The 21,803-nt window shown below is 33.3% G+C and overlaps 2 protein-coding genes across 2 annotated transcripts in view; one reads left to right on the forward strand and one right to left on the reverse strand.

Annotated features, from left to right (window-relative positions):
* Positions 1-509: 509 nt before the first annotated feature.
* On the reverse strand, positions 510-1,737 carry LOC125073818 (probable small nuclear ribonucleoprotein G). Its single transcript, XM_047684904.1, has 3 exons — positions 1,580-1,737; positions 1,253-1,400; positions 510-860 (listed from the first exon to the last, which is right to left on the reverse strand). Exons 1-3 carry the CDS (start codon positions 1,609-1,611, stop codon positions 810-812), a joined length of 231 nt encoding a protein of 76 aa, XP_047540860.1. The 5' UTR covers positions 1,612-1,737; the 3' UTR covers positions 510-809.
* A 542-nt stretch (positions 1,738-2,279) lies between these two features.
* LOC125073816 (transcription factor EB) overlaps positions 2,280-21,803 on the forward strand; it is a 150,659-nt gene continuing 131,135 nt past the window's right edge. Inside the window, exon 1 of the mRNA XM_047684899.1 lies at positions 2,280-2,595. Coding sequence (XP_047540855.1) covers positions 2,435-2,595 — 161 coding nt within the window. The 5' untranslated portion in view covers positions 2,280-2,434. The remainder of the gene's footprint in view (positions 2,596-21,803) is intronic.

The following is a 21,803-nucleotide window of genomic DNA, read 5'->3' on the forward strand; positions in this document are numbered from 1 at the left end:
ATATAGAACAATATGGCCCTTTACAGAATGTAATTTAAATGATTTTTTTCGAAGATATTACAGATTTAAAACACAGCGATATGGCAGTTTGTATTGTCTAATGACTGTAAAACTGTGAATGTTGTAAGACATTCTGTAGCATATTTATAAGCATTGCACCCGTGTGAAGCCAGGGCGGGTCACTAGTTATTTAATAATCACATATTCTTATTTAATTAAATAAAATTCATGATTTATTTCATTACTTTCAACAGCTGATAATGTTGTTAATTTTTTTATAGACATTAACACAGTATGTAGTTTATAATAATTTATAATCTTTTACTTATTATTAGAACATGTATAAAAATAAATTGTTGACATTGATCTCCAATATTATAACTTTATTTGATACAATTTACATTGTTTTTTTTTTTTTAAACTGCATTGAAATTCTATTTATAATATGAAAACATATAAATTCATAGTTATCATTTAAAAAAGGTATGTGATAAAATAAAACAATTCAATAGAAACCTTAACCTTTAATTTGTATCACACATTGCTGGAATCATCGATACTTGCAAATAGTGTATGCTCCATTTTTTTGGTTTTGTATGAAAAATATAAAGGATACAAATAACTTCTATCCATAATAACTTGTATTCATTGGAATTTAAAATTTACAATGGTGGTAAAAAGGGCTTTGGTTATTCATGTAACCATATTCAAGATCAGCTTCTATTATGTTGGTATTATGTCGATAATGTAACGCACATTACAATATTTTTTACCTTATAAATTAATTCTTAAATTTAAACTAGATAATACTATATTCTATCTAGTGACTCCAACATGATGATGCTATTCCCTCGTATAACCTGTAATTATACATAATTAATGTTAAAAAATTTAGTCCGGCCATAACATATAACAAAAATTTGTTTGATACTTAAAACTTAATGTACAAGCAATTTTTTACAGAATTACACCTTTTTAGTCAAATATTTGTGATATCATATTTTAATTTGCTTGTTTTATTTTGTGAATATGCCAATGGTGTTTCTTATATCTTTAGTGTCTTATAATTTTACTGGTTACTATACTATTACTATCTGTGTTATTGTTAATAGTTGTAATTTATAATTACTACACTAATATTATTATCTATAGAACACTGTAAGATCAATATATTAGTAATTTTAATTGCATGTATTATAAAAAACCATTTTCTTCTTACATATATCTAGTTTTACAATCAGTTATAACTTACCACCATGCCAATATTGTTGCGTTGTCCATCTTTGCATTCTTCAACAGATTCGTCCAAAACTAAATTCATGAATGGATCAAATCCTCGAAGGACACCAGTCACAGCACGGCCAGCATTTAGCTTTATTGAAAGTTTTTTATCCATGAACCTACGATATAATTGTTATTTATTAAAATACATTCATATAACTAAACTAAAAAATTGATAATAAATAAATGGGATTGCATTAAAATATGTTGTTTTTAAGCGAAATATTTTTTTGGAATAAGGTTAGAATATACGCGGGACGCTAACTATGTTATAATAAATTAGCGTTACTTTACTTACTTTTTTAACTCTGGGGGATGTGCTTTCGACATTGTAAAGTTTTTTCAGTTATATTTGCTTTGCAATTAAAAGTATCTTGGATCAATTAACTTTATTTTTATATTTAAAATGCCGATTTTGGCAAGCGGAAAATGAATAGACCATAGATTATAAAACGGTTGACTCGTTCTCATTGACAACTAGCTTGCACAGATTAACAAAACGTTTACACAGTAATTTTGGTCATGAACAATAAAAAAATTAAAACCTATTTCTATATTTATACAACACGGAGCCCTTCGAATATTGGAATGTTTCAGTTTTATCCTAAAATATGGTTAAAATTATGCTACTTTGTTCTTACATAATACTTGTTTTTGAACGCATGATCATTCAGGTGGTTACTGGGCTGCCATTGTATTAAGAAATATTCTTTCATCTCAAATTAATAAAAAGTAATTTAAAAACAAGATAGAAAAGATTGATGAAATATTCTAATATATAAGCTTTTACTAAACTTTCATAAGACAACTGAATTTACTCTCTGTTTTTAGATGTGTTTAATATTGCCATTGTTAATAAATTATTTTTAGTATAATATGACTCAATATAGGAGTATAGATAAGACGTTAATAGTTAAAGGAATTGGCGGTAAATTGAAATAAGTTGGATTATAGTCATTCGTATCTCATACGTATATCTATGTAATAATCAACAATAGCAACAAGTAGACAGCTGGGAGGATGGATGCTGTTAAGATATTCGCCGTATTCTTATATAAATAATCACGTTTTGTTTATCAATTATGTATCTTTAAAATTACAATTGCCATACACGTTATTAGTGAAAAGTTTGTGATAGTGTACCTCTTTAAAAATGGATGAATCCGGTATTGACATGGGATACGATCTCGCTTCTCTATTAACAAACGATTTCAATGCTGACCAGAGGATTTTTGACGAGATGAACACCACTCAACCCCACCAGGATTTCATGTTTTACGAGCTCAAGTCCAAAGCCGTACCAGTCACCGAAAGGTAAGTCTTAAATGTCATGGAATGTTGATATTAAGAGCTAAAACGTTTGAATCGTAATCGTATGAATATTGCGAATATTTTTAGCACATGTTTTTTATACGTATGAGGAACAATTTCACCGAAGTAGGAGCGCCCGCGACCCTGAAAACGACTTGGCAAAATACCCAGTTTCGCTGATTATGTTCATTCTGCGAACTTAACCAGCAAACATTCTTTGGCTGATAATCAATTTCACTTTTCATTTTTGATAATACCCAATTAAAGATATACGTTTAAAGAAAAGAGTTGATATTCACTTGATCACCAAGTTTATCATGATACATGTATAAACATTTTACAAGCTTTAAATTTCGCATTATTTTCCCGCGTTTTTTTATACCTAGGTACTTATTATCTCACCCAGCGTTTACATTTTACACTTAAAGCAAAATGTTGCACCCACTGATATCTAATATACATACTATAAAAAGAGTAAATATTGATATTTTGAGACAACACAGTGCTACTTTCAAAATTGACCTCCTTTTCCATGTTTGAGTGGAGAGTCGTCGACGAAACGTCTCGTAAGTCGTAACTATGGAATTTAACTTAATAACAACAAGCGATTTGATATAGGGGTTATTGCTCAGGGGTTAGATTAGCTGATTAGCCGCTAAGAGAGTAGAGCAATAATAAGATAAATTCACCACGAAACATCATATTTTAATATAAGAATGATAATTAAAAAAAAATTAGAGCGCGGGAAATTTTCTTTTTAATCTGTATCATATTTTTTCCATCGATGTGTGCATTGTCAAAACAGCGTGCCTGAGTGTTTTGATCAATGTTCTGTGTTATTAATCAATTCGGTCCACTTGAGGTTTGTTAGGCAAACGATACGCCACGAGTCACGTGACGATCATATATTTTTTATTTTTATATTAAGTAGTTATTACTTTATCCGCGTCTTCTACTTATAATGGCTTTCAAATGAAATACTATTTAAAAGACATTTTTGTTTATCCTTATATTAACATCTATCTTGTGTAATACACTACGTATTATATTTATTAAATGTTTGAGTAACTCATTGAGTTATAATAAATTTTGATATAGAAGTCGGTGAACCATTACACTATAACCAAATTTTAATCCGTCAGAAAAACGAAAAAAATAACCACAAGTTCTGGGAAGTAGGTACAGGACATAGAAACTCGGCGAGTTTTTTGTTTCTGAAACAAGTTTAATTTAAATGAATGAATTAGCTGGATTAATGGAGGCGGCTTTATTTTAAAGGCGTCTTATTATTCACCTTGTCATTCACTAGCTAAACCTGCAGCTTTGCCCGCGTGAAATTTTCTTTACCTATGCACACAAACCATCACTCCCAATTTTACGCCGTCTTAATAATCGGTGTGAATTAAAAAGTAATCTATGCTCAGGGTTCAAACTAATGACATACCAAATTTCATCAAAATCGGTTCAGCGGTTTAATTGTGAAGAGGTAACACATTCAAATATGCGACGCCTTATCTATTATAACTAGCTATGCTATGACTAGCGTTAGTACAATCGTCTATTTGACCGAGCGGTTTTTTCTATAAGCACGTGTTACAAACCAAATAACCGGTAATCTTTATACGAGCTATAACGAAACAACAATAGGTATTCTTTTTTCATCTTCACATTAGCATATATTATCCGTGTTTAGTGTCTTATCAGACGGCACAATTTCATGTAAACGTGGCAACGTCACAGGTCGTGAATTCCGCCTCGATCGCTAATGTGATACGTCACAAATACAGATGCTCAGACATGTTATACGGACTTGCTTGTTCTACAAGTCAAAATGCATTCCGAGGGAATGACGTCGCTGAGGCGAAGATTCTGACAGCACCGTTAAACATTTAGTATTCTGAACTAGCTATTGACGAGCAGACCTGGTTTTACTACTCTATCAATCTTACATAGTTGCTTCGAACTGTGTGATGGATGATATAAATACAAGCGAAGCGGGCATTCATTTGTGTACATAACTAGTTAAACGGCCCGGCTTCGCACGAGTACAGTTGATATTAAAAGACAAACACACACAAAACTCTTGATTTTTTAATACAAAGAATACAGATTAGCTAATCCTGGTAGACGTTGACTGTATGTTTGGTAGCTGCATACCGTACATAATTTTTTTTAAGTCGGTTAATTTTGACTTTTATTTTAGACGATAATCAATTAATGTAAGGAATTCGAATAAAACTTGATTGACTATTTAAAATCTAATACAACCTTAAAGGCCGGCAACCCACCCGCAAGCCTTCTGGTAGTGCTAGTCACTTTCCATCAGCATCCTGCTCGCTTACCTTATATTCCATAAAAAATAACCATTGCCAATGGTATTTTACTTTATCGTAACAAAATAAGCTAAATCAACAACGTCTGATCGTTTTTATTCACAAATTTCGCTTTCAAGTGACCATTGGAGGGTGACAGAAGAAAAGCGACGCTATTGTATTTAAAATCTGTACAAATAAATAAATTTGAGGAGTGTCTGTGATTTCAAACTAACCTCCTTTTTTAATGATGACTATTAGCAAGTAATTAACATATTTTATTTTTGTTATTGCTCTCAGTCAGTCGGTTTTTCAAGATGGATCAAGATTTTAAATGAAAATAATTGCAAAATCATAGGGAATGTTCCAAGGCACCGTTTTATCTGTATATCATCAGAATCGGTATCAAAATTCAAGTAGGCTTTTACAAGCACTTTTGAATCGTCATTTAACAAACTATTTAAAGTAAAGCTACCACCGGTTCGGAATGTAGATTCTACCGAGAAGAACCGGCAAGAAACTCAGTAGTTAGTCTTTTTCAACATCTAAAAATACAATCATGTTAGTTAAATACAATTATATATGTATATTATGTCTCCTGCTTGAAATTCAACAAGCATTAATTCCACGCTTTTTTATCATCTATATAATCTTGTATCGAATAATATGCCTTCTTTACCAATTTATTATTTACAAATGACTTGAATCTATGATTTCAATTATCGGACGTTTTTCTTCCGTAAAAATTAGTGGAACGAAGATTCATTATTATTTAATATATACAACAATTTACCACCTGTAAAACTATGAACCATAGATTTTTTTTTGTCTCATCTAACAGACTAATACGCAACAGCTGCAACTTGAACGACAAATCCTGCGTCGTTGGCACGAAAGTTGCAAAAACATTATAAATTTATTAATTACATTTCATTATATACTCTATTCCAACCATAACAGGAAAAAAGCCAAACAAACAACAGTTGACAGCAAATTGACGCGATATCATTGGTCGAGAGCTCGATTAATTTATGACATTCACTATGGTTTTGCGAAAAGATGGCTTTTTTAACGTCGACGAAACTGTTATCGGAATTTTTGAAGTAAAATTAAAGTGGACATAAGAAGTTGAGTGCAATAGTGTTGTATTATAAATAAAGATACATTGATCATAAACTCTTAGTAGTGCACAATATAGCTGAGTTATTAGCGAATCGCATGAAATACGTAAATCTAAGGTTTGTTTATCCTCATTCCTACGTCCAATGGAAAAGGCTAATGGCAAATGTACTTGGTTGTATGTCTGTGTGCAAGCCTGTATACTTAAAGATGTAACCCATTCATAAGAATTCTACCGCCAAAGAGCAATAACGATACAATAGTATCGTTCTGTTCTAGTTTGAAGGGTGAGGTAGCCAGTGTAATTGCAGACAAGGGATATAACATCTTAACTCCCAGGGTTGATGGCGCATTGGTGTGATGTAAGGAATGGTTAATATTTATTACAGCGCCAATGTCTATAGGCGGTGGGGAGTACCTACGTACCATTACATAAAAAAGTAATGGTTTTATAATTATAGTATTGTAGTAATTTTCATTAATTACGATGTCATCGATATCGACTTCGGCGTCGGAACTCATTAAAAAAAATATGAAAACCACTGTATACTTTATGTCGGTAAGCTTTTACAAGCACAGTCAGTGTTTCTTTATATGTGTGTGTCCAAAAAATGTAGAATTACCGTCAAACAGTTTCGGCTTAGAAGATGAGAGTGATTACATACTTACACCATATACCTTCGTTTCCAGCGCGAGCCCGATGTAAATTCAGATTCCTAAAGTAAAAATATAATATTAATTTAATTGTAAACCAAACTATCCATGACAAAAAATAACACCTTATTTATATCTGAACTAATTTATTGTAGACCATCACTAAAATCCACAAATTTAAATCGGATGTTATATTCTTCTTGCAACTGTAGAGCTAACTCTGTAATCTATATCGAAAGCGGTTTTTCCGGTTAAAGACTTTATATGTTTTTGTTATAAAATCATATGCATTATGTTTTCATTAGGAAGCCAGTGAGAGTCGAGAAAGTTCTTGTAATACCCTCACTTTGATGTACATCGTTTAAATGCACGATGTTGGTATAGTTCGACACAATTAAAGTGTACCATCAACAATTATAAAAAAAATCAATCGTCATTTTGACGTAAGAACACTTAACTCGGCTGTGATCGGTTTTACGAATTTTGCAAGCAAAAACATGCAAACAGTCGGTAGCACTTGAGGTGATGTAAGAATTATATCGATACTCCAAACATCCAATCGGTTCATTAATTTAAAAGTTACGGGGGAATAAAAACAAACGTCCATACGTACATTTATATGTAACATTGAAACATTAGCGAGCCGAGATGGCCCAGTGGTTAGAACGCGTGCATCTTAACCGATGATTTCGGGTTCAAACCCAGGCAGGCACCACTGAAATTTCATGTGCTTAATTTGTGTTTATAATTCATCTCGTGCTCGGCGGCGAAGGAAAACATCGTGAGGAAACCTGCATGTGTCTAATTTCAACGAAATTCAGTCACATGTGTATTCCGCCAACCCGCATTAGAGCAGCGTGGTGGAAAATGCTCCAAACCTTCTCCTCAAAGGGAGAGGAGGCCTTTATCCCAGCAGTGGGACATTTACGGGCTGCTTATGTTATGTTATGTTATTGAAACATTGAGTTCCGTTTTGGGCAGTCGTGTAATTATAAAAACAGACCTTTCGTGATATCGGATCAACAAAAACGTCCCGTAAAGTTTTCATTGGTTAGTAATGACGAACGCCTCTCGTGTCCTGCAGGGAGGTTTTATTGAAGGAAATACACGTGGAATTTAAATGTTCTCCTCACCGACCAATACTTTATTAATTAAAAACAAATTGAAATTCGGTCTTGCATCCCAGACTTTGGCTAAGAGACACGTTTCATCCAATAAGTCAGCTCGGCTAATAATATTTGCTATGAGATAAATCTTCAAGGATTACAGTTAGACGAATACTTTGAGATAAGATTTTGTTTTTGTTAAAACAAAGTCTTTCGTTTTGTTAAGTATCGGTCACGAGTTCTGACCACGTGGTCTATTATTGAGATTTCTCGTCGAATATCAGCGTGTCCTTGCCTCCTTTTCTCGTTCTCATAACCTTATAAAAATATTCATTCTAAAGCGTAAACCTATAAAAATACAATTTACAAAAAAGTTTGTCTCCAAAAAGTTTTTAATTTTATTTGTCAGTAGTAAATAACTAAGGACTACTTCGACGCATGCCCGAAGCCCTACAACCAACAATTTTTAATAGTTGAAGAGGCTTATCTCAAAATTATGAAATAAATTATTTCAAAGAAGTAGTGTAAAGTATATGAACATTAAAAAAAAACAAAGCTCTGTCATCAACTGCAAAGGTTACAAATTATTAACAATTAAACTTTAAACCAATAGCAATTAAATAACAAGGTCGGATATTCCGTCACCGATCCTTTGTAATAGTTTCAAACATATGTTAATTACGTAACAGTATAGAGATTATATTTTATCGTAAACTAAATTATCGTGTCTAATTTGCAAATATATATACAAACTAATAGACCGGCACTAACACTAATACCTATAATAATACCTATGTTTGCGTGTCGTCGTCGTCGACACTTGTAAAGGAAACTGCATGTGTGCATGTGTCGGATGAAAATCATGAAACATGTGTATCTGGTGTATAACAAGTTCTCAAGTCTTAGTTCTCTAGGTTGGTGGCGCATTGAAGGTATAAGAAATGTTTAATATTTCTGACATCGCCGTGTCTATGGGCGGTGGTAACAACTAACCTTTAGATATAAATTTCCATAAAAAAAAAAGAAAAAGATACAATTTATTTTTATGTCATAGGTACATAAAACTGAATTAAATTCCAAAATTATTTCACTGGTAGAAAGCTACATTATTTGTGATCGTTAAAGAGTATATATTATATTAAAATATATTTATTAATACACATTATAAAGATCCACGTATACCTCGGGAGCGTCGTGTCAGAGACTGGTGGAAGTGAAGAGGACATCGCTTCACGGATAGCCAAAGCCCGAACTACTTTCGCGCAGCTGAGACCTGTTTGGCAATCACGGAAACTGACCCGAAGGATTAAACTTAAGATATTCGGGTCCAACGTGAAATCCGTGTTGCTTTACGGGTGCGAAACGTGGAAGGTTACAAAGAACATCTCACGCCAAATCCAAGTTTTCGTCAACCGCTGTCTTCGTCGCATTCTCGGTATTTACTGGCCCGAGACCATCTCAAACTTAGAGCTGTTGGAGAAATGCCATGAGAGCCTGATCGACAGTCAGATCAAGCGTCGTAAGTGGAGATGGATTGGACACACGCTCCGAAGGGACCCCGACCATATTCCCAAACAAGCTGTGGACTGGAATCCCCAAGGGAAAAGAAAGCGTGGCCGTCCCCGTCAAACCTGGCGACGCTCCGTTTTGGCAGAGGCGGCGAGCATCGGAATGACGTGGAGCGAGGTGAAGGCTGAAGCCCAAGACCGATCGCGATGGAGGACATCTGTGGACGCCCTCTGCCCCATCTAGGGGACATAGGACATTCATCATTATAAAGATATTATTTAAAAAATTGTGGTATGTACCGTTGGACTCGCTAATATCAGCAACCGCAAATACTATTTGTAAAGCTCTTATTGGATATACGACTTCACGATACGATTCAGTCCACTCCCATCGTATAAAGAATATAGACAGACAAGCCTTATATTTACGTATTCTATGCTATTTACTACTAGCTCAGCCACGATAGTGCAGTTCTAACTAAAATTAACAGTTCTTGATTAATATACATATCTTTATAATACAACTTTATCCGACTTAACTATTTGTTGGAAAACGCGATAAGAGGAATGCTTTTATTTATTTATTTAACTTTTTAATATACGTCGCCTTACATAGATTAAAAATCAAACAGAATATAAATTCTCAGTAGCGAATAAAAATGATAAAATTCCAACGACAATGTTTATTTACTGATAAGGATTTAAATTATTATGTCATTGTACGTTTTGATAAAGATGATTGGTAATTAATTAAACTATTGACATTAATCAATCGAAGGGTAGCGTCAATCTTACCCCATTTTAGGGAAGTGTATTTTATTTAAATTATAAATAAAACAAGACTTATAAGATATTTAAATTATTAATTTAAATAGTTTAATTTATTCTGTCAAAGGTTATACATTCACGAAGTGTTTTATTAAAACATTTATTGCAGCGTTAAACATAATTAATTTCATGGAAAAGTTTTTTTTCGTCTTGCTTATTGTTTATTCAGAGCATCCACTGAGTCTTTTAAATCCGGGCCAGCAGCCTAGCCAAGACAGCAATGTCGATAGGAGCATTAAACTTTAAGCATATATCAAAATTATACTTACATAAATTATCACAGACAATAAATAACACGTCTGTTAAAAATATTGACAATCTATAAAAGCAATCGCGACGTTATTAAACTAAGGTTAATGACCTTCAGCGTGGTAATAACCCATAATCTGGTTGTACGTACAGGTGACATTCTATTCTGGGATGTTCAAGTTTGATAAACTTTATAATATAATTACGTTTCAAAATTTCATATATGCCTACTTGAATTAAATAGAGTATATTTTAATTATATTTAAATCGGTTGATAATAAAATTATTACTTAAATTATATGCCATCATTATTGATAAGGCTTATTAAAATAAATAAAGATAAAACGTCGAGTTCTCAATCGTTAATTAAGGTTGTATATGTTACCGTAAAAGCTCGAACTACGGTAAATCTTAAGATTTTCCAGTAAAACCTAAGATTTACCGATTATGAATGGTAAATGTCCATAAAACTTTAGGAACTTTTACCATCACTTGGTAAATCATAGGACTTACATGTTAGGTTAGATTAGGTTGGAATGGTAAAAGTCCGAAAAAGTCGTCCCTTTATAATAAATAATTACATTTACCAACTCATGTCGGTAAATCATAGGGTTTACTGGAAAATCTTAAGATTTATCTTAGTTCGAGCTTTAACAGTAACATATACATTTAATTGTATATTGTTGTCTGTGTGAAAAATAATAAATACTGAGTTTGTTGCCGGTTCTTCTCGGTTGAATCTAGGTTTCGAACCGGTGGGTTGCGTTAGACTCAATTTAATGATGTAACATGATGATTTAAAAAGGCTTATAAAGCCAATATCTCAACATAGTATAAAACAAAGTTTTAACTACGCAATAGATTTTAAAGCCATTTTATCAGTAAACAGAGTGATTCAAAAGGAAGGCTGAAATATACATATAAACCTTCCAATATATTATAGCAGAGATAAGCCGATAATTTTAACTCTCCTAGCCAGAAAAAAAATCCTTCTCTAATCTTAAAGTTATATAAATACCCTTATTGTACTCGTGTGAACTCGGACGGATAGCTAGTTAATAAATAATAATCCACTTTATTTTATCAGCCTTAGAGCCATAGAATTAAAAAAAAAAAGTGAATATGAACTGTTGCTTAATATTGTGTAACGTAATGTTATGTATGTATGGAAAAAAATAATTATGTTTTAAATTTACCTTTAATACTTACTAATATTTAAGTCTTTGTCATTTTAACGACTCGATTTTAAAATAGAATTTTTAACCGTCGATTTTTAATGAACTACTGTATTGTTCTACTGTACTGTAGAAATATAAATTTAGCCGATATAGATTACACATCAGACAAAACATAGGAATATACAAATAAAAGCAAGATAAACGGCTGGCAACACTCGGTTATCTAATATACTAAATTGCGATCAATTCAACGATATACGTGATTGGTCGCCTGCGCCGGTTCAGCGTCACGATGTAATTTCAACCAATGGGGAGAGCGGGCATAAGTTAATTGATATGACCATTGTATATTGATTCATTATCATGTCTTGACTACGGCTTCTTATTTAGAAAAAATGATACAGATTGGAAATAATACTATGCTCTTGAATTTTAAATGAAAGTTTGTACGTTCTACATATAGTTAGGTATAATAATCTACATTTTTATTTTTCAATAGTTGTGACGCACCTCAAATAAACAATGTCAACAATGTGTGGATGTCAAAAATCACAATCCATCACAATTTCAACTCTTATCTTAATTGCTTAGACACGTTCAAACTTAATATTCAATTTATATTTTCAAGAGCGTGCACATATTCTCCACTGCGTTTATCATAGGTATTTTTTTTATGTATATTTTTTGTGTGTAGGTAGGCGTACGGGCTAACATTGCCAGCTAAAATTTTCAGCCACTTGTACCTGTAGTATCAGATCACATTTGAACACAACGATACAAATTCGTCGTTCAGCAGTTGAATAGCCACAGAGCTACAAAGGCATTATAACTTAGTTTCCATACAGCAAATTTTAATTTCAAGAGATACAATATCGAATCTACGATTGGTCAATCAATTGACATTAAGTTTAAAAAAAATTTAATACATAAAATATTAGGTCCTTACATATGAAATTGGCGTTTTGTACAGGATGAATAAAAGTCTTTTTTTTTTTTGTAAAATATATTTAATTAATCAAAGTGTGCACTGTTGTTATCAATACAATTTGCCATCTCATAGGTAGATCATTGATGTGTTTACTACAAAAATCATGTGGGCGAGAATGAAAGCTGTTGGAGCAAGGTCCAGTGGACGATAACTTAGAGGTTGCTTGCTGTGCAGTGTGTGGTCTTGCATTGTCGTGAAGCAGCAGTGGCCTAGAGCGACTAACCAATCTCGGTTGTTTAGCTGCTAATTCTTCCTCCATCGTTTGCAGTTGCTGACAATAGATATCTGCCCTAATGGCCAGATTTTAGAAAGCCCTACTGAACGACACCGTCGATAGTACATCAAACACTCACGAGTAACTTTCCTGAGTCAATTTTCGTTAAGGGCAAGATTTGACAGGGTCTTCAGGGTTCAGCTATTGCGACGAGCGCTTCTGATTATCGTACTGTATCCACTTTTCATCATAAGTAATGATTCGATTTAAAATCCCTTTATTATTGTGTCGTGAATTAGACGCGTGTTTGCAAGTTTTTTTATTTTCATATATGTAATCCTTTTTTTTTCTTTGTACCTCTATCACTGGTAAACCACTGAAAGTATCGTTTTGAGACGTACAAGTCAACGAGGAATCGTCCCAAAGATTGTAGGCTATTATTTTTTTGAACTAGTTCATTTCCCCTTTTTTAAGGGTTTTTATGATAACAACCAGCAATATTATAGTGTGTAAGGGAGATGGTTTTACATCTTAACTACGGGGGTAAAGGAGAGGATGTAAGGTACCTTGGGTACATTCCCCCCCCCCTCTCACACATGGGCGAAACAGCGGGTATAAACAAGTCTTTATTTATTATAATATAATCGTACGTTACAAACTGCCAAGTTACACGTTCAATATAATAACAAAAGTATGTACTGTACATGTAATTGGGAACAGGTGTAGCCAAGTATTGCAATCAAAAAGCTTTCCGAATACCAATTTTCACCTTTTCACCTTGATCTCGATGCAACTGGTGACGCGATTTGATTCGCGGACACGGATACATTGCCAGTGGATTTTGAAGTATTTGGCTCACTGGCTGATGTAGCCATTTTCAGATTAATTAATATCAATTAAGAGTTAATTATTTCAACTTTTTATAAAACTAGTTATTACCGGATTTGAATTGGTTTCAATCAGTTACAATAGCTCTTAGTCTAAGTTATTTTATTTTTTATTCAGGAAATAGATATTGAGTATTTATTACAATTATTGGCAATTAAGACGTATTCGTATAATTGCAAATCAAACATCAATAAATTATATGATATTAATAAAGATTTATTATTTTTTTTATTTAATGGTAGATATTTAACAATATTTTTTAGTTAAAAGTACTCGATGACCATTCAAAATTTGCACATATTTGCACTAGCCGAGGTTTTGATAGTTAAATATAATTTTTAAAGAATTTATGTAATATTATTTCCTCGCAACTCATATCAGAACAAATCGTTACATCAAATAACAACAGTACTCACCAAGAGACCTGTATTTCATCACTCGTGCCGTGTTTACGAATGATATCCAACATTTCAGCGCGTGTCGAGATTGTTTGAAAATTTGTATCTATTTGTATATAATATTGAATGTTTATTCTCACTCAAGTAACAATTGATAACGATGAAATTCGCTAATGTTAAGACAAAATGTATGTATCAAAAATTAAAATCAAAATGTACTTTATTCAAGTAAACTTTTACAAGCACTTTTGAATCGTCATTTCACAAACTATATTAAGTAATTTTCGTGTGCGCGTGTATTTGTTTATGTTCACTCAATTGTCAGGGGCCATCTGAAAATCAGTGTTGTGCATTAGCACAGCATATACTGAGATGAACCCCTTGCTACCTACACTGTTTTATTATATTGAATTGTTAAATATTTTAATCTATATTTAATTGTTTTTCTTGAAATTAATTATTTTCTTGTGTACTATCGTTGTAATGTATGTGTATGAGTAGCAAAAATAAATGGTTTAAATGGTTTAAAGTGGTGCTACCACCGGTTCGTAATGTAGATTATACCAAGAAGAACCAGCAAGAAACTAAGTAGTTACTCTTTTTCAACATTTAAAATACAAAGTTATGTTAGTTAAATACAATTGTATATGTCTATAATATATCCTGCTTGGAAGTCAACAAATACTAGCTCCACGCTTTTTTATCATCTGTATAATCTTGTATTGAATAATATGCTTTTTATATTAATGTATTTTTAGAAATGATTTGAAGAGCCTGAGACTTTATTATATCTTTATGTTTTATTTGTAATTTTAATGATTTGATACAGTGTTGCAGAACTATCGATAGTTTGACTATCGATAATTGACCTCGAACACTATTCAGGATATCGATAGTACTATCGATAGTATCGTTCGGATCAATACTATCGATAGAATCGATAGTTCTCCGTGAGCAATACTATTGATTACGGCAATAGTATTGATACTATTTATATATATATGTATACGATACTATACTACGCTAACACCTTAAGTATCATAGTTTGAGGATAGTCTATCGATAGTGGACTATCGATATGCAACACTAATTTGATGTGAAACGTCTATTGATATGTCTTGAGGGTAAGACTCGTATGCCGTGGCGGTAAACCCCATGACGCTCTCAAATGCCATTATACTCCCTCTCCAATGCCTCTCACTACCTTGTGTGCAGGTAGTGCGTGTACTAATTAAATTTTTCTTTTTGAGGGCTTTGCTTTGTGCCAAGAAGGCTAATTAATGGAAATTTAGAAAGCACTAATTTCTTAAAATGTCAGATTATACGTATAGTTACAGTTAATGATTACATTCGATTAGGTATATAAATTAACAAATTTTTAACTCAATTAGCCTACATATGTGTTGTTGTATGTATTGATAAATCTTTTTTTAAATAGTTAAATGAAATAAATTGATATTTAATTAATAAAATAATTAAATTATTTCGTTAATTGTTCTGTATATTTTAATCTCAAATATGTTTTAAATTTATAAATTATTTTACAATTATATAAATGAGCTATTAATCTCTTTGATAGTAGTCAATTAGATCAAGATGGTTCGGTGTAAATAAACTGAGTCTATAGTGGTCCCCCTATATAATAGCTATTATATACTGGGAACACTGTAGTAACCACCCCAAGAACTTCAGTTCTTGGAATCAAAAAACAATAATGCAATCAATAATAACAATGCATCGCACAAAGCTCTACATTTAGTTAAGAATATATAGTATATGAAAAGAATACTTTGCTCACCGTTAAGATACTCGCCAAAACGTAAATATCGAATTATTAAAACTAAATATTGTGACATATCACCCACTCATCAGATATTCTACCGTCAAATAACAGTACACTGTATTGTTGTGTTCCGGTTAGAACACTGGCTCACTCACCCAGTGAGCCAGTGTAATCACAGGCACAAGGGACATAACATCTTAGTTCTCAAGGTTGGTGGCGCATAGGTGATGTAAGGAATGGTTAATATTTCTTACAGCGCCTTTGTCTATGGGCGGTGGTGACCACTTACCATCAGGTTGCCCATATACTCGCCCCCCAACCAATACCATAAAAAAAAAACATATATTTATAGAAAATTTCGAAAATCAAAATCAAAATATACTTTATTCAAGTAGGAATTTAGAAGCACTTTTAAATCTTCATTTTACAGAATTGTATTAAACTTGTTACCACCGGGTCGGAATAAAGATTCTACCGAATCCGTAGCTACTCTTTTCCAACATTTAAAATACAAAATTATTTAAGTTAAATCGAGTTTAATAAAGGATCGGTATTAGTTCCTTTATATTCTATTCTGTACCCGTGAGGGGTACCATATACATACGTGAAAGCGTAACTCTGTAATATATTAGCATTAGCATTAGCAGCCCGTAAATGTCCCACTGCTGGGATAAAGGCCTCCTCTCCCTTTGAGGAGAAAGTTTGGAGCATATTCCACCACGCTTCTCCAATGCGGGTTGGCGGAATACACATGTGCCAGAATTTCGTTGAAATTAGACACATGCAGGTTTCCTCACGATATTTTCCTTCACCGCCGAGCATGAGATGAATTATAAACACAAATTAAGCACATGAAATTTCAGTGGTGCCTGCCTGGGCTTGAACCCGAAATCATTGGTTAAGATGCACGCGTTCTAACCACTGGGCCATCTCGACTCTCCTGTTATATAATAATATATATATTTGTAAAAGAAAGTTATGTGTTAATTAACTGCTGCAAGTTATTTGTACGGTATATTTATATAAGTTGTATGTATCACTCTTGAAATAATTTAATAACGTTTTTCTCTTTATTGGTTAAGTTAAGAATTAAAGTAAAACAATACAGTAATGTAAAATAATGTTATAACAACGTTCCCGCTTCCAGCGTATCCAGAAGAGAGCTTAAATTTCCCGCCAATGTTTTCTTTTTTTTTTTAATGTTGCCCGCTTCAAAAATCGTAGCGACAACATCCGGCCCTCCTGCAGACGCATTCGCCCTCGAATGACGTTTTAGTCTGGTGTATACAGCTGTAAACGAAAGTTAAATAATATTTAAAATTAAAATTATATATATATATATATATATATAAATATAGTATTCATATAAGGATGTACACGTGATATCCCATAATGAATACTACTCGATCAAGCTTCAACCAGATATCTCATCACGGTAATTGTGATATTAACGTAGGTATTATTCAAGTTATCCCATCAGCGGCTAACTTATTCAAACCTCATGGCTTAACCAGCAGCACCTTAGGTCACTGAGGTTGCATATCACCATGTTATCTTTCGCAAGAGACAGCGTTCACATAGATGCCTGTCACATGCTTTTAACGTACACCATGATTCAATACTCTGTTGACAGCTTTGTACACCAGACATTAGACAATTGCTATATTTTTAAACATTGATATTCTTCGAAGGCATTAAATTTAAGTAACTTACAGTCTTTTTTTTTCTTTATATGCATTTTGACAACATCCGCATCTACTCATCATTGGATATGTTTATCCACGCCTTCATGTTCTCGACACAAGCGACGCCGTTGTATCGCTTCGAAGACCTCTCAGCTCCTCTCATATCTTCCACGCGATATCTATCCTTTCCTAGGCATTGCTTTATTTGAAAAGGCCCTTTGAACTGAGGCAGTAACTTTTTACTCTGGCCCTCATTGTTATAACTAGGAATCTTGATTACCACCAAATCGCCTACGTTATAAATAGGGGCTTCTTTCCTCTTTGCGTCAAAAGCTTGTTTTTGTTTACAAGCATTTTCTTTAATTTTAGCATCGACCTTTGCTCTTAATTTAGTCACGTCCACAATAGGTACTTCTTCGTCCATCATGTTTTCATGACTCATCTTTAAGCGATAGCCAAAGAATACTTCACTGGGAACCGCCGATGTGGTTTTGTTAATAGTGCTATTTATGCCTTGTTGAATTGTAGGAATATGTTGGTCCCACTTATTGTTTTCGCTATTGGCCCCCATTGTGCGTAACGACTCTAATATAGTTTGGTTGTATCGTTCAACTTGCCCATTGGAACGAGGAACGGCCGTGGCTATAATGTGATGTCGTATCCCTCTATCTTTACAGAATGAACTAAATAAATTAGACGTGAACGCAGTACCTGCATCACATATGAGTCTTTTTGGATTGCCAAATACTTTAAATATCTTGTTAAGCTCATTGATGACACATTTACTTTTTGTACTCTTTACAGGTGAAATAAAAACAAATTTAGTAAAAGAGTCTACTATTACCAATAGGTAAGTATTCAGTTGAGTGGTTTTTACGAATGGGCCTATGTGATCTAAGTGAAGGGTATGAAACGGTCTCGCATATTTAGGAATGGGAAATAGCTTGCCAGGCTTTTTCCCGTGCAAGTTTTTAAAATAAATACACTGAAGACAATTTTTGATATATTTAGTAACAGTTTTCTTTAAGCGAGGGAACCAATACATTGAACTAATTCTTTCTACAGTTTTATCAACCGCGAAATGACCAACTTCATCGTGGTTTGCTCTGATTACCTGCCAGATACATTGTTTTGGAACTAGCCAGCGTCTACCGAATTCCGTGCGCCTATACACTTTATTGCCCAGTAATTCGTAATTATTAAATATTTGCATATTAGACTCGGCCTGTCCTGATTGTAAAATATCTCTAATGCTGCAAATTTTTGGATTTTGTAGCTGTACCGACAGCAACCAATCGCCTTCTGAAATGAACAAAACACTACTCTCTGCACAAGTATTGTGGTTAGCAATGACGACAGGATTCCTGCTTAAGGCATCCACGTGCTGCATTTGAATTCCTGGTCGGTGGATAGTCTCAAACGTAAATTCTTGGGTTTGCAGTACCCACCTGCTAATACGTGGAATAATATCCTGTTTATTTAAAGCATGACGAACCGCGTTACAGTCTGTTATGATTTTGAAGTTTGATCCTAATAAATAGTGTCTAAATTTATTTAATCCTACCACTATCGCTAACAACTCGAGTTCAAACGAGTGGTATTTTTTTTCTTCACTACTTGTTTGTCGACTATAAAAGTAAACTGGCCTCTCCCCTGATTCGGTCATTTGCATAAGAATACACCCTAAGCCCTCACGACTGGCATCGGTATAAAGAAAAATTGGTAACTTAGGATCAAATATTAACAGTATAGTATCACTTGTTAAAATGGATTTTAATTTATCAAAGGCAATTTCTTGTTCTTTTTCCCATTTCCATGTAATGTCTTTCTTTAAAAGGTTACTAAGTGGACGGCATGTCAAAGCACAATCTTTAATGAACTTTCTGAAATAATTTATTAATCCAAGGAATTGCCTTACTTCATGAACTGTTGTCGGTTTAGGGTAGTTATTAATAGCTTTAATTTTTTTTTGACACGGACTTACTCCATTTTTTGAAATATCGTAACCTAAAAATTTTATAACATCCTTAAAAAAAAAACATTTATCATAATTAACGGTTAAGCCGTTTGCAAGTAAGAGTTCTAAGATATTTCTTAAGCAGGTGACATTTTCCTCTAATGTCTCTGTTGCTATTAAAATATCGTCCATATAATTTATGACCCTATTAAATCTTAAATTGCCTAATACAGAATTCATCAATCTTTGAAAAACGGCCGGAGCATTGCACAGGCCAAACGGCATTCTCAAAAATTCATAATGCCCGTCCAGAGTGATAAATGCTGTCTTATACACGTCACTTTCTTTAACCATAACATGATGGTAGCCGCACTTTAAATCAAGTACCGTAAAATACTCGCATCCGCGTAACCTATCAATTAAATCTTCAATAAGTGGCATAGGGTACTTGTCTTTTATTGTGATTTTATTTAATTTTCGGTAATCTATACAAAGTCTTTTTTCTCCGGAAGCTTTATCAACCAATAATGCGGGACTAGCATATGGCGAGTTACTGCAACGTATGATGCGATTTTTTAGCAAATCTTCGATAATTTCTCGCGTAATTATACGCTCGCGATCTGACATACGATAAGGGCGCTGTACAACCGCTTTATTGGTCGCTAGTTCAATTTCGAGTTCGATACCAGGTACTTTGCCCAGGCTACTCAAATCATTCGTAAAACATTTAGGATAGTCTGACAAAATATTTTTAATAAGGCATTCTTTAGATGTTTTGTTATCTATGGTACATATTTTTAATTCGCTTTCATTACTAAATTCACTAATAGTTCTAAATTTCAACGAATTACCGATACGGCTATACATTATGCTTTTATTTTCAGTAAAATTTCTACCTAAGAGTACCCCGCAACCAGATAACTTTTTAACAATATACATTTTAACGGGAAGTTCTACATCGTCCATTCGTACTGTACAAGATACCCCATAATCTACAATCATCTTATGATCATTTGTAAACCCGAATAAAGAAACTGGGGTTTGTAACTTATACGGTTGTAATGAATATTCTTCAGCAAATTCAGAAACAATTAAGGAACAATCGCTACCCATATCAATAAATGCACGACATTCAAAAGTACTATTAATTAAAATGTTTTTAAAAAATTTTTGTTTCGATTCGGACTCGCTAATAAATTTAACTTCGGCATCTTTTTCCGGTTTCATTTTTAACCTACTCATGCAAGCCAATTCTAAATGGCCTGTTTTTTTACAAAACGCACAATTTATATTACCCTTTACGTCACAATCACTTCTTTTATGTCCGGATTCTCCACAACGAAAGCAACGGATATTGCTACTTCTAGTTCCTGAATCGGCATAATTCATACTCAAACTATTACTTGTATTATTATTTATAGGTACATTTCGAGATTGAAAAACCTGTTTTGATATATAATTGTTTTTTAATTGGTTACTTTTCTTTTCTTTTTCGCATTCATACACTTTGGCATGTAAGAAGGACGCTAATTCGTCACAATATCTAAAACTACCTGATTCCGATGCAATCGATATACTTTTATCACCTATTGTCCCTACAATAATCGAAATGATGTCTTGTTCCGAAAAAGATAATGATAATTTATCGATTCGACATTTTTGTTGAAAAAAAAATTCATATAGTGATTGCCCTTCGAAAGGCCTCGTGTCAATTAATTCTTTTAACAAAATGTAGGTATTTCTTTTTACCTGAAAAGTATCGGATAACCTATCACGCCACTGCCGCCATTTCCACGTAGTCCAACGTGTTTCAGTCTTTTGTAACGAATCGTACCAAACTTGGGCAGTTTTTCTTAATTTTTGTAATGCTTGAAATTTAGTCATGGCATCTGACCAACCGAACGCACGGGCATTAGCTTCTACCACATTAATCCACATATCGATATTATCACTCAAAGGATCAAATTCTGGTATCACAGTCGACAAGATGGTACTTTGACTCACGGTTAACTTCTTTACATGGCGGCGACGCCGGCAGCGATCCCTCTCACTAGACGATGATGATGAACTTGATGAGGTGGAACTCGACGATGATGGTTTCCTCCTTACTTTGCTACGTGTTCGCTTTCGGTTTCGCGGCATCCTGTCGGTCGTATTATTCGTTATCCCACTTCTGATGTAAAAGAAAGTTATGTGTTAATTAACTGCTGCAAGTTATTTGTACGGTATATTTATATAAGTTGTATGTATCACTCTTGAAATAATTTAATAACGTTTTTCTCTTTATTGGTTAAGTTAAGAATTAAAGTAAAACAATACAGTAATGTAAAATAATGTTATAACA

Source organism: Vanessa atalanta, chromosome 25, assembly GCF_905147765.1.
Source record: "Vanessa atalanta chromosome 25, ilVanAtal1.2, whole genome shotgun sequence".
In the NCBI taxonomy this organism is placed as follows: Eukaryota; Metazoa; Arthropoda; class Insecta; order Lepidoptera; family Nymphalidae; genus Vanessa; species Vanessa atalanta.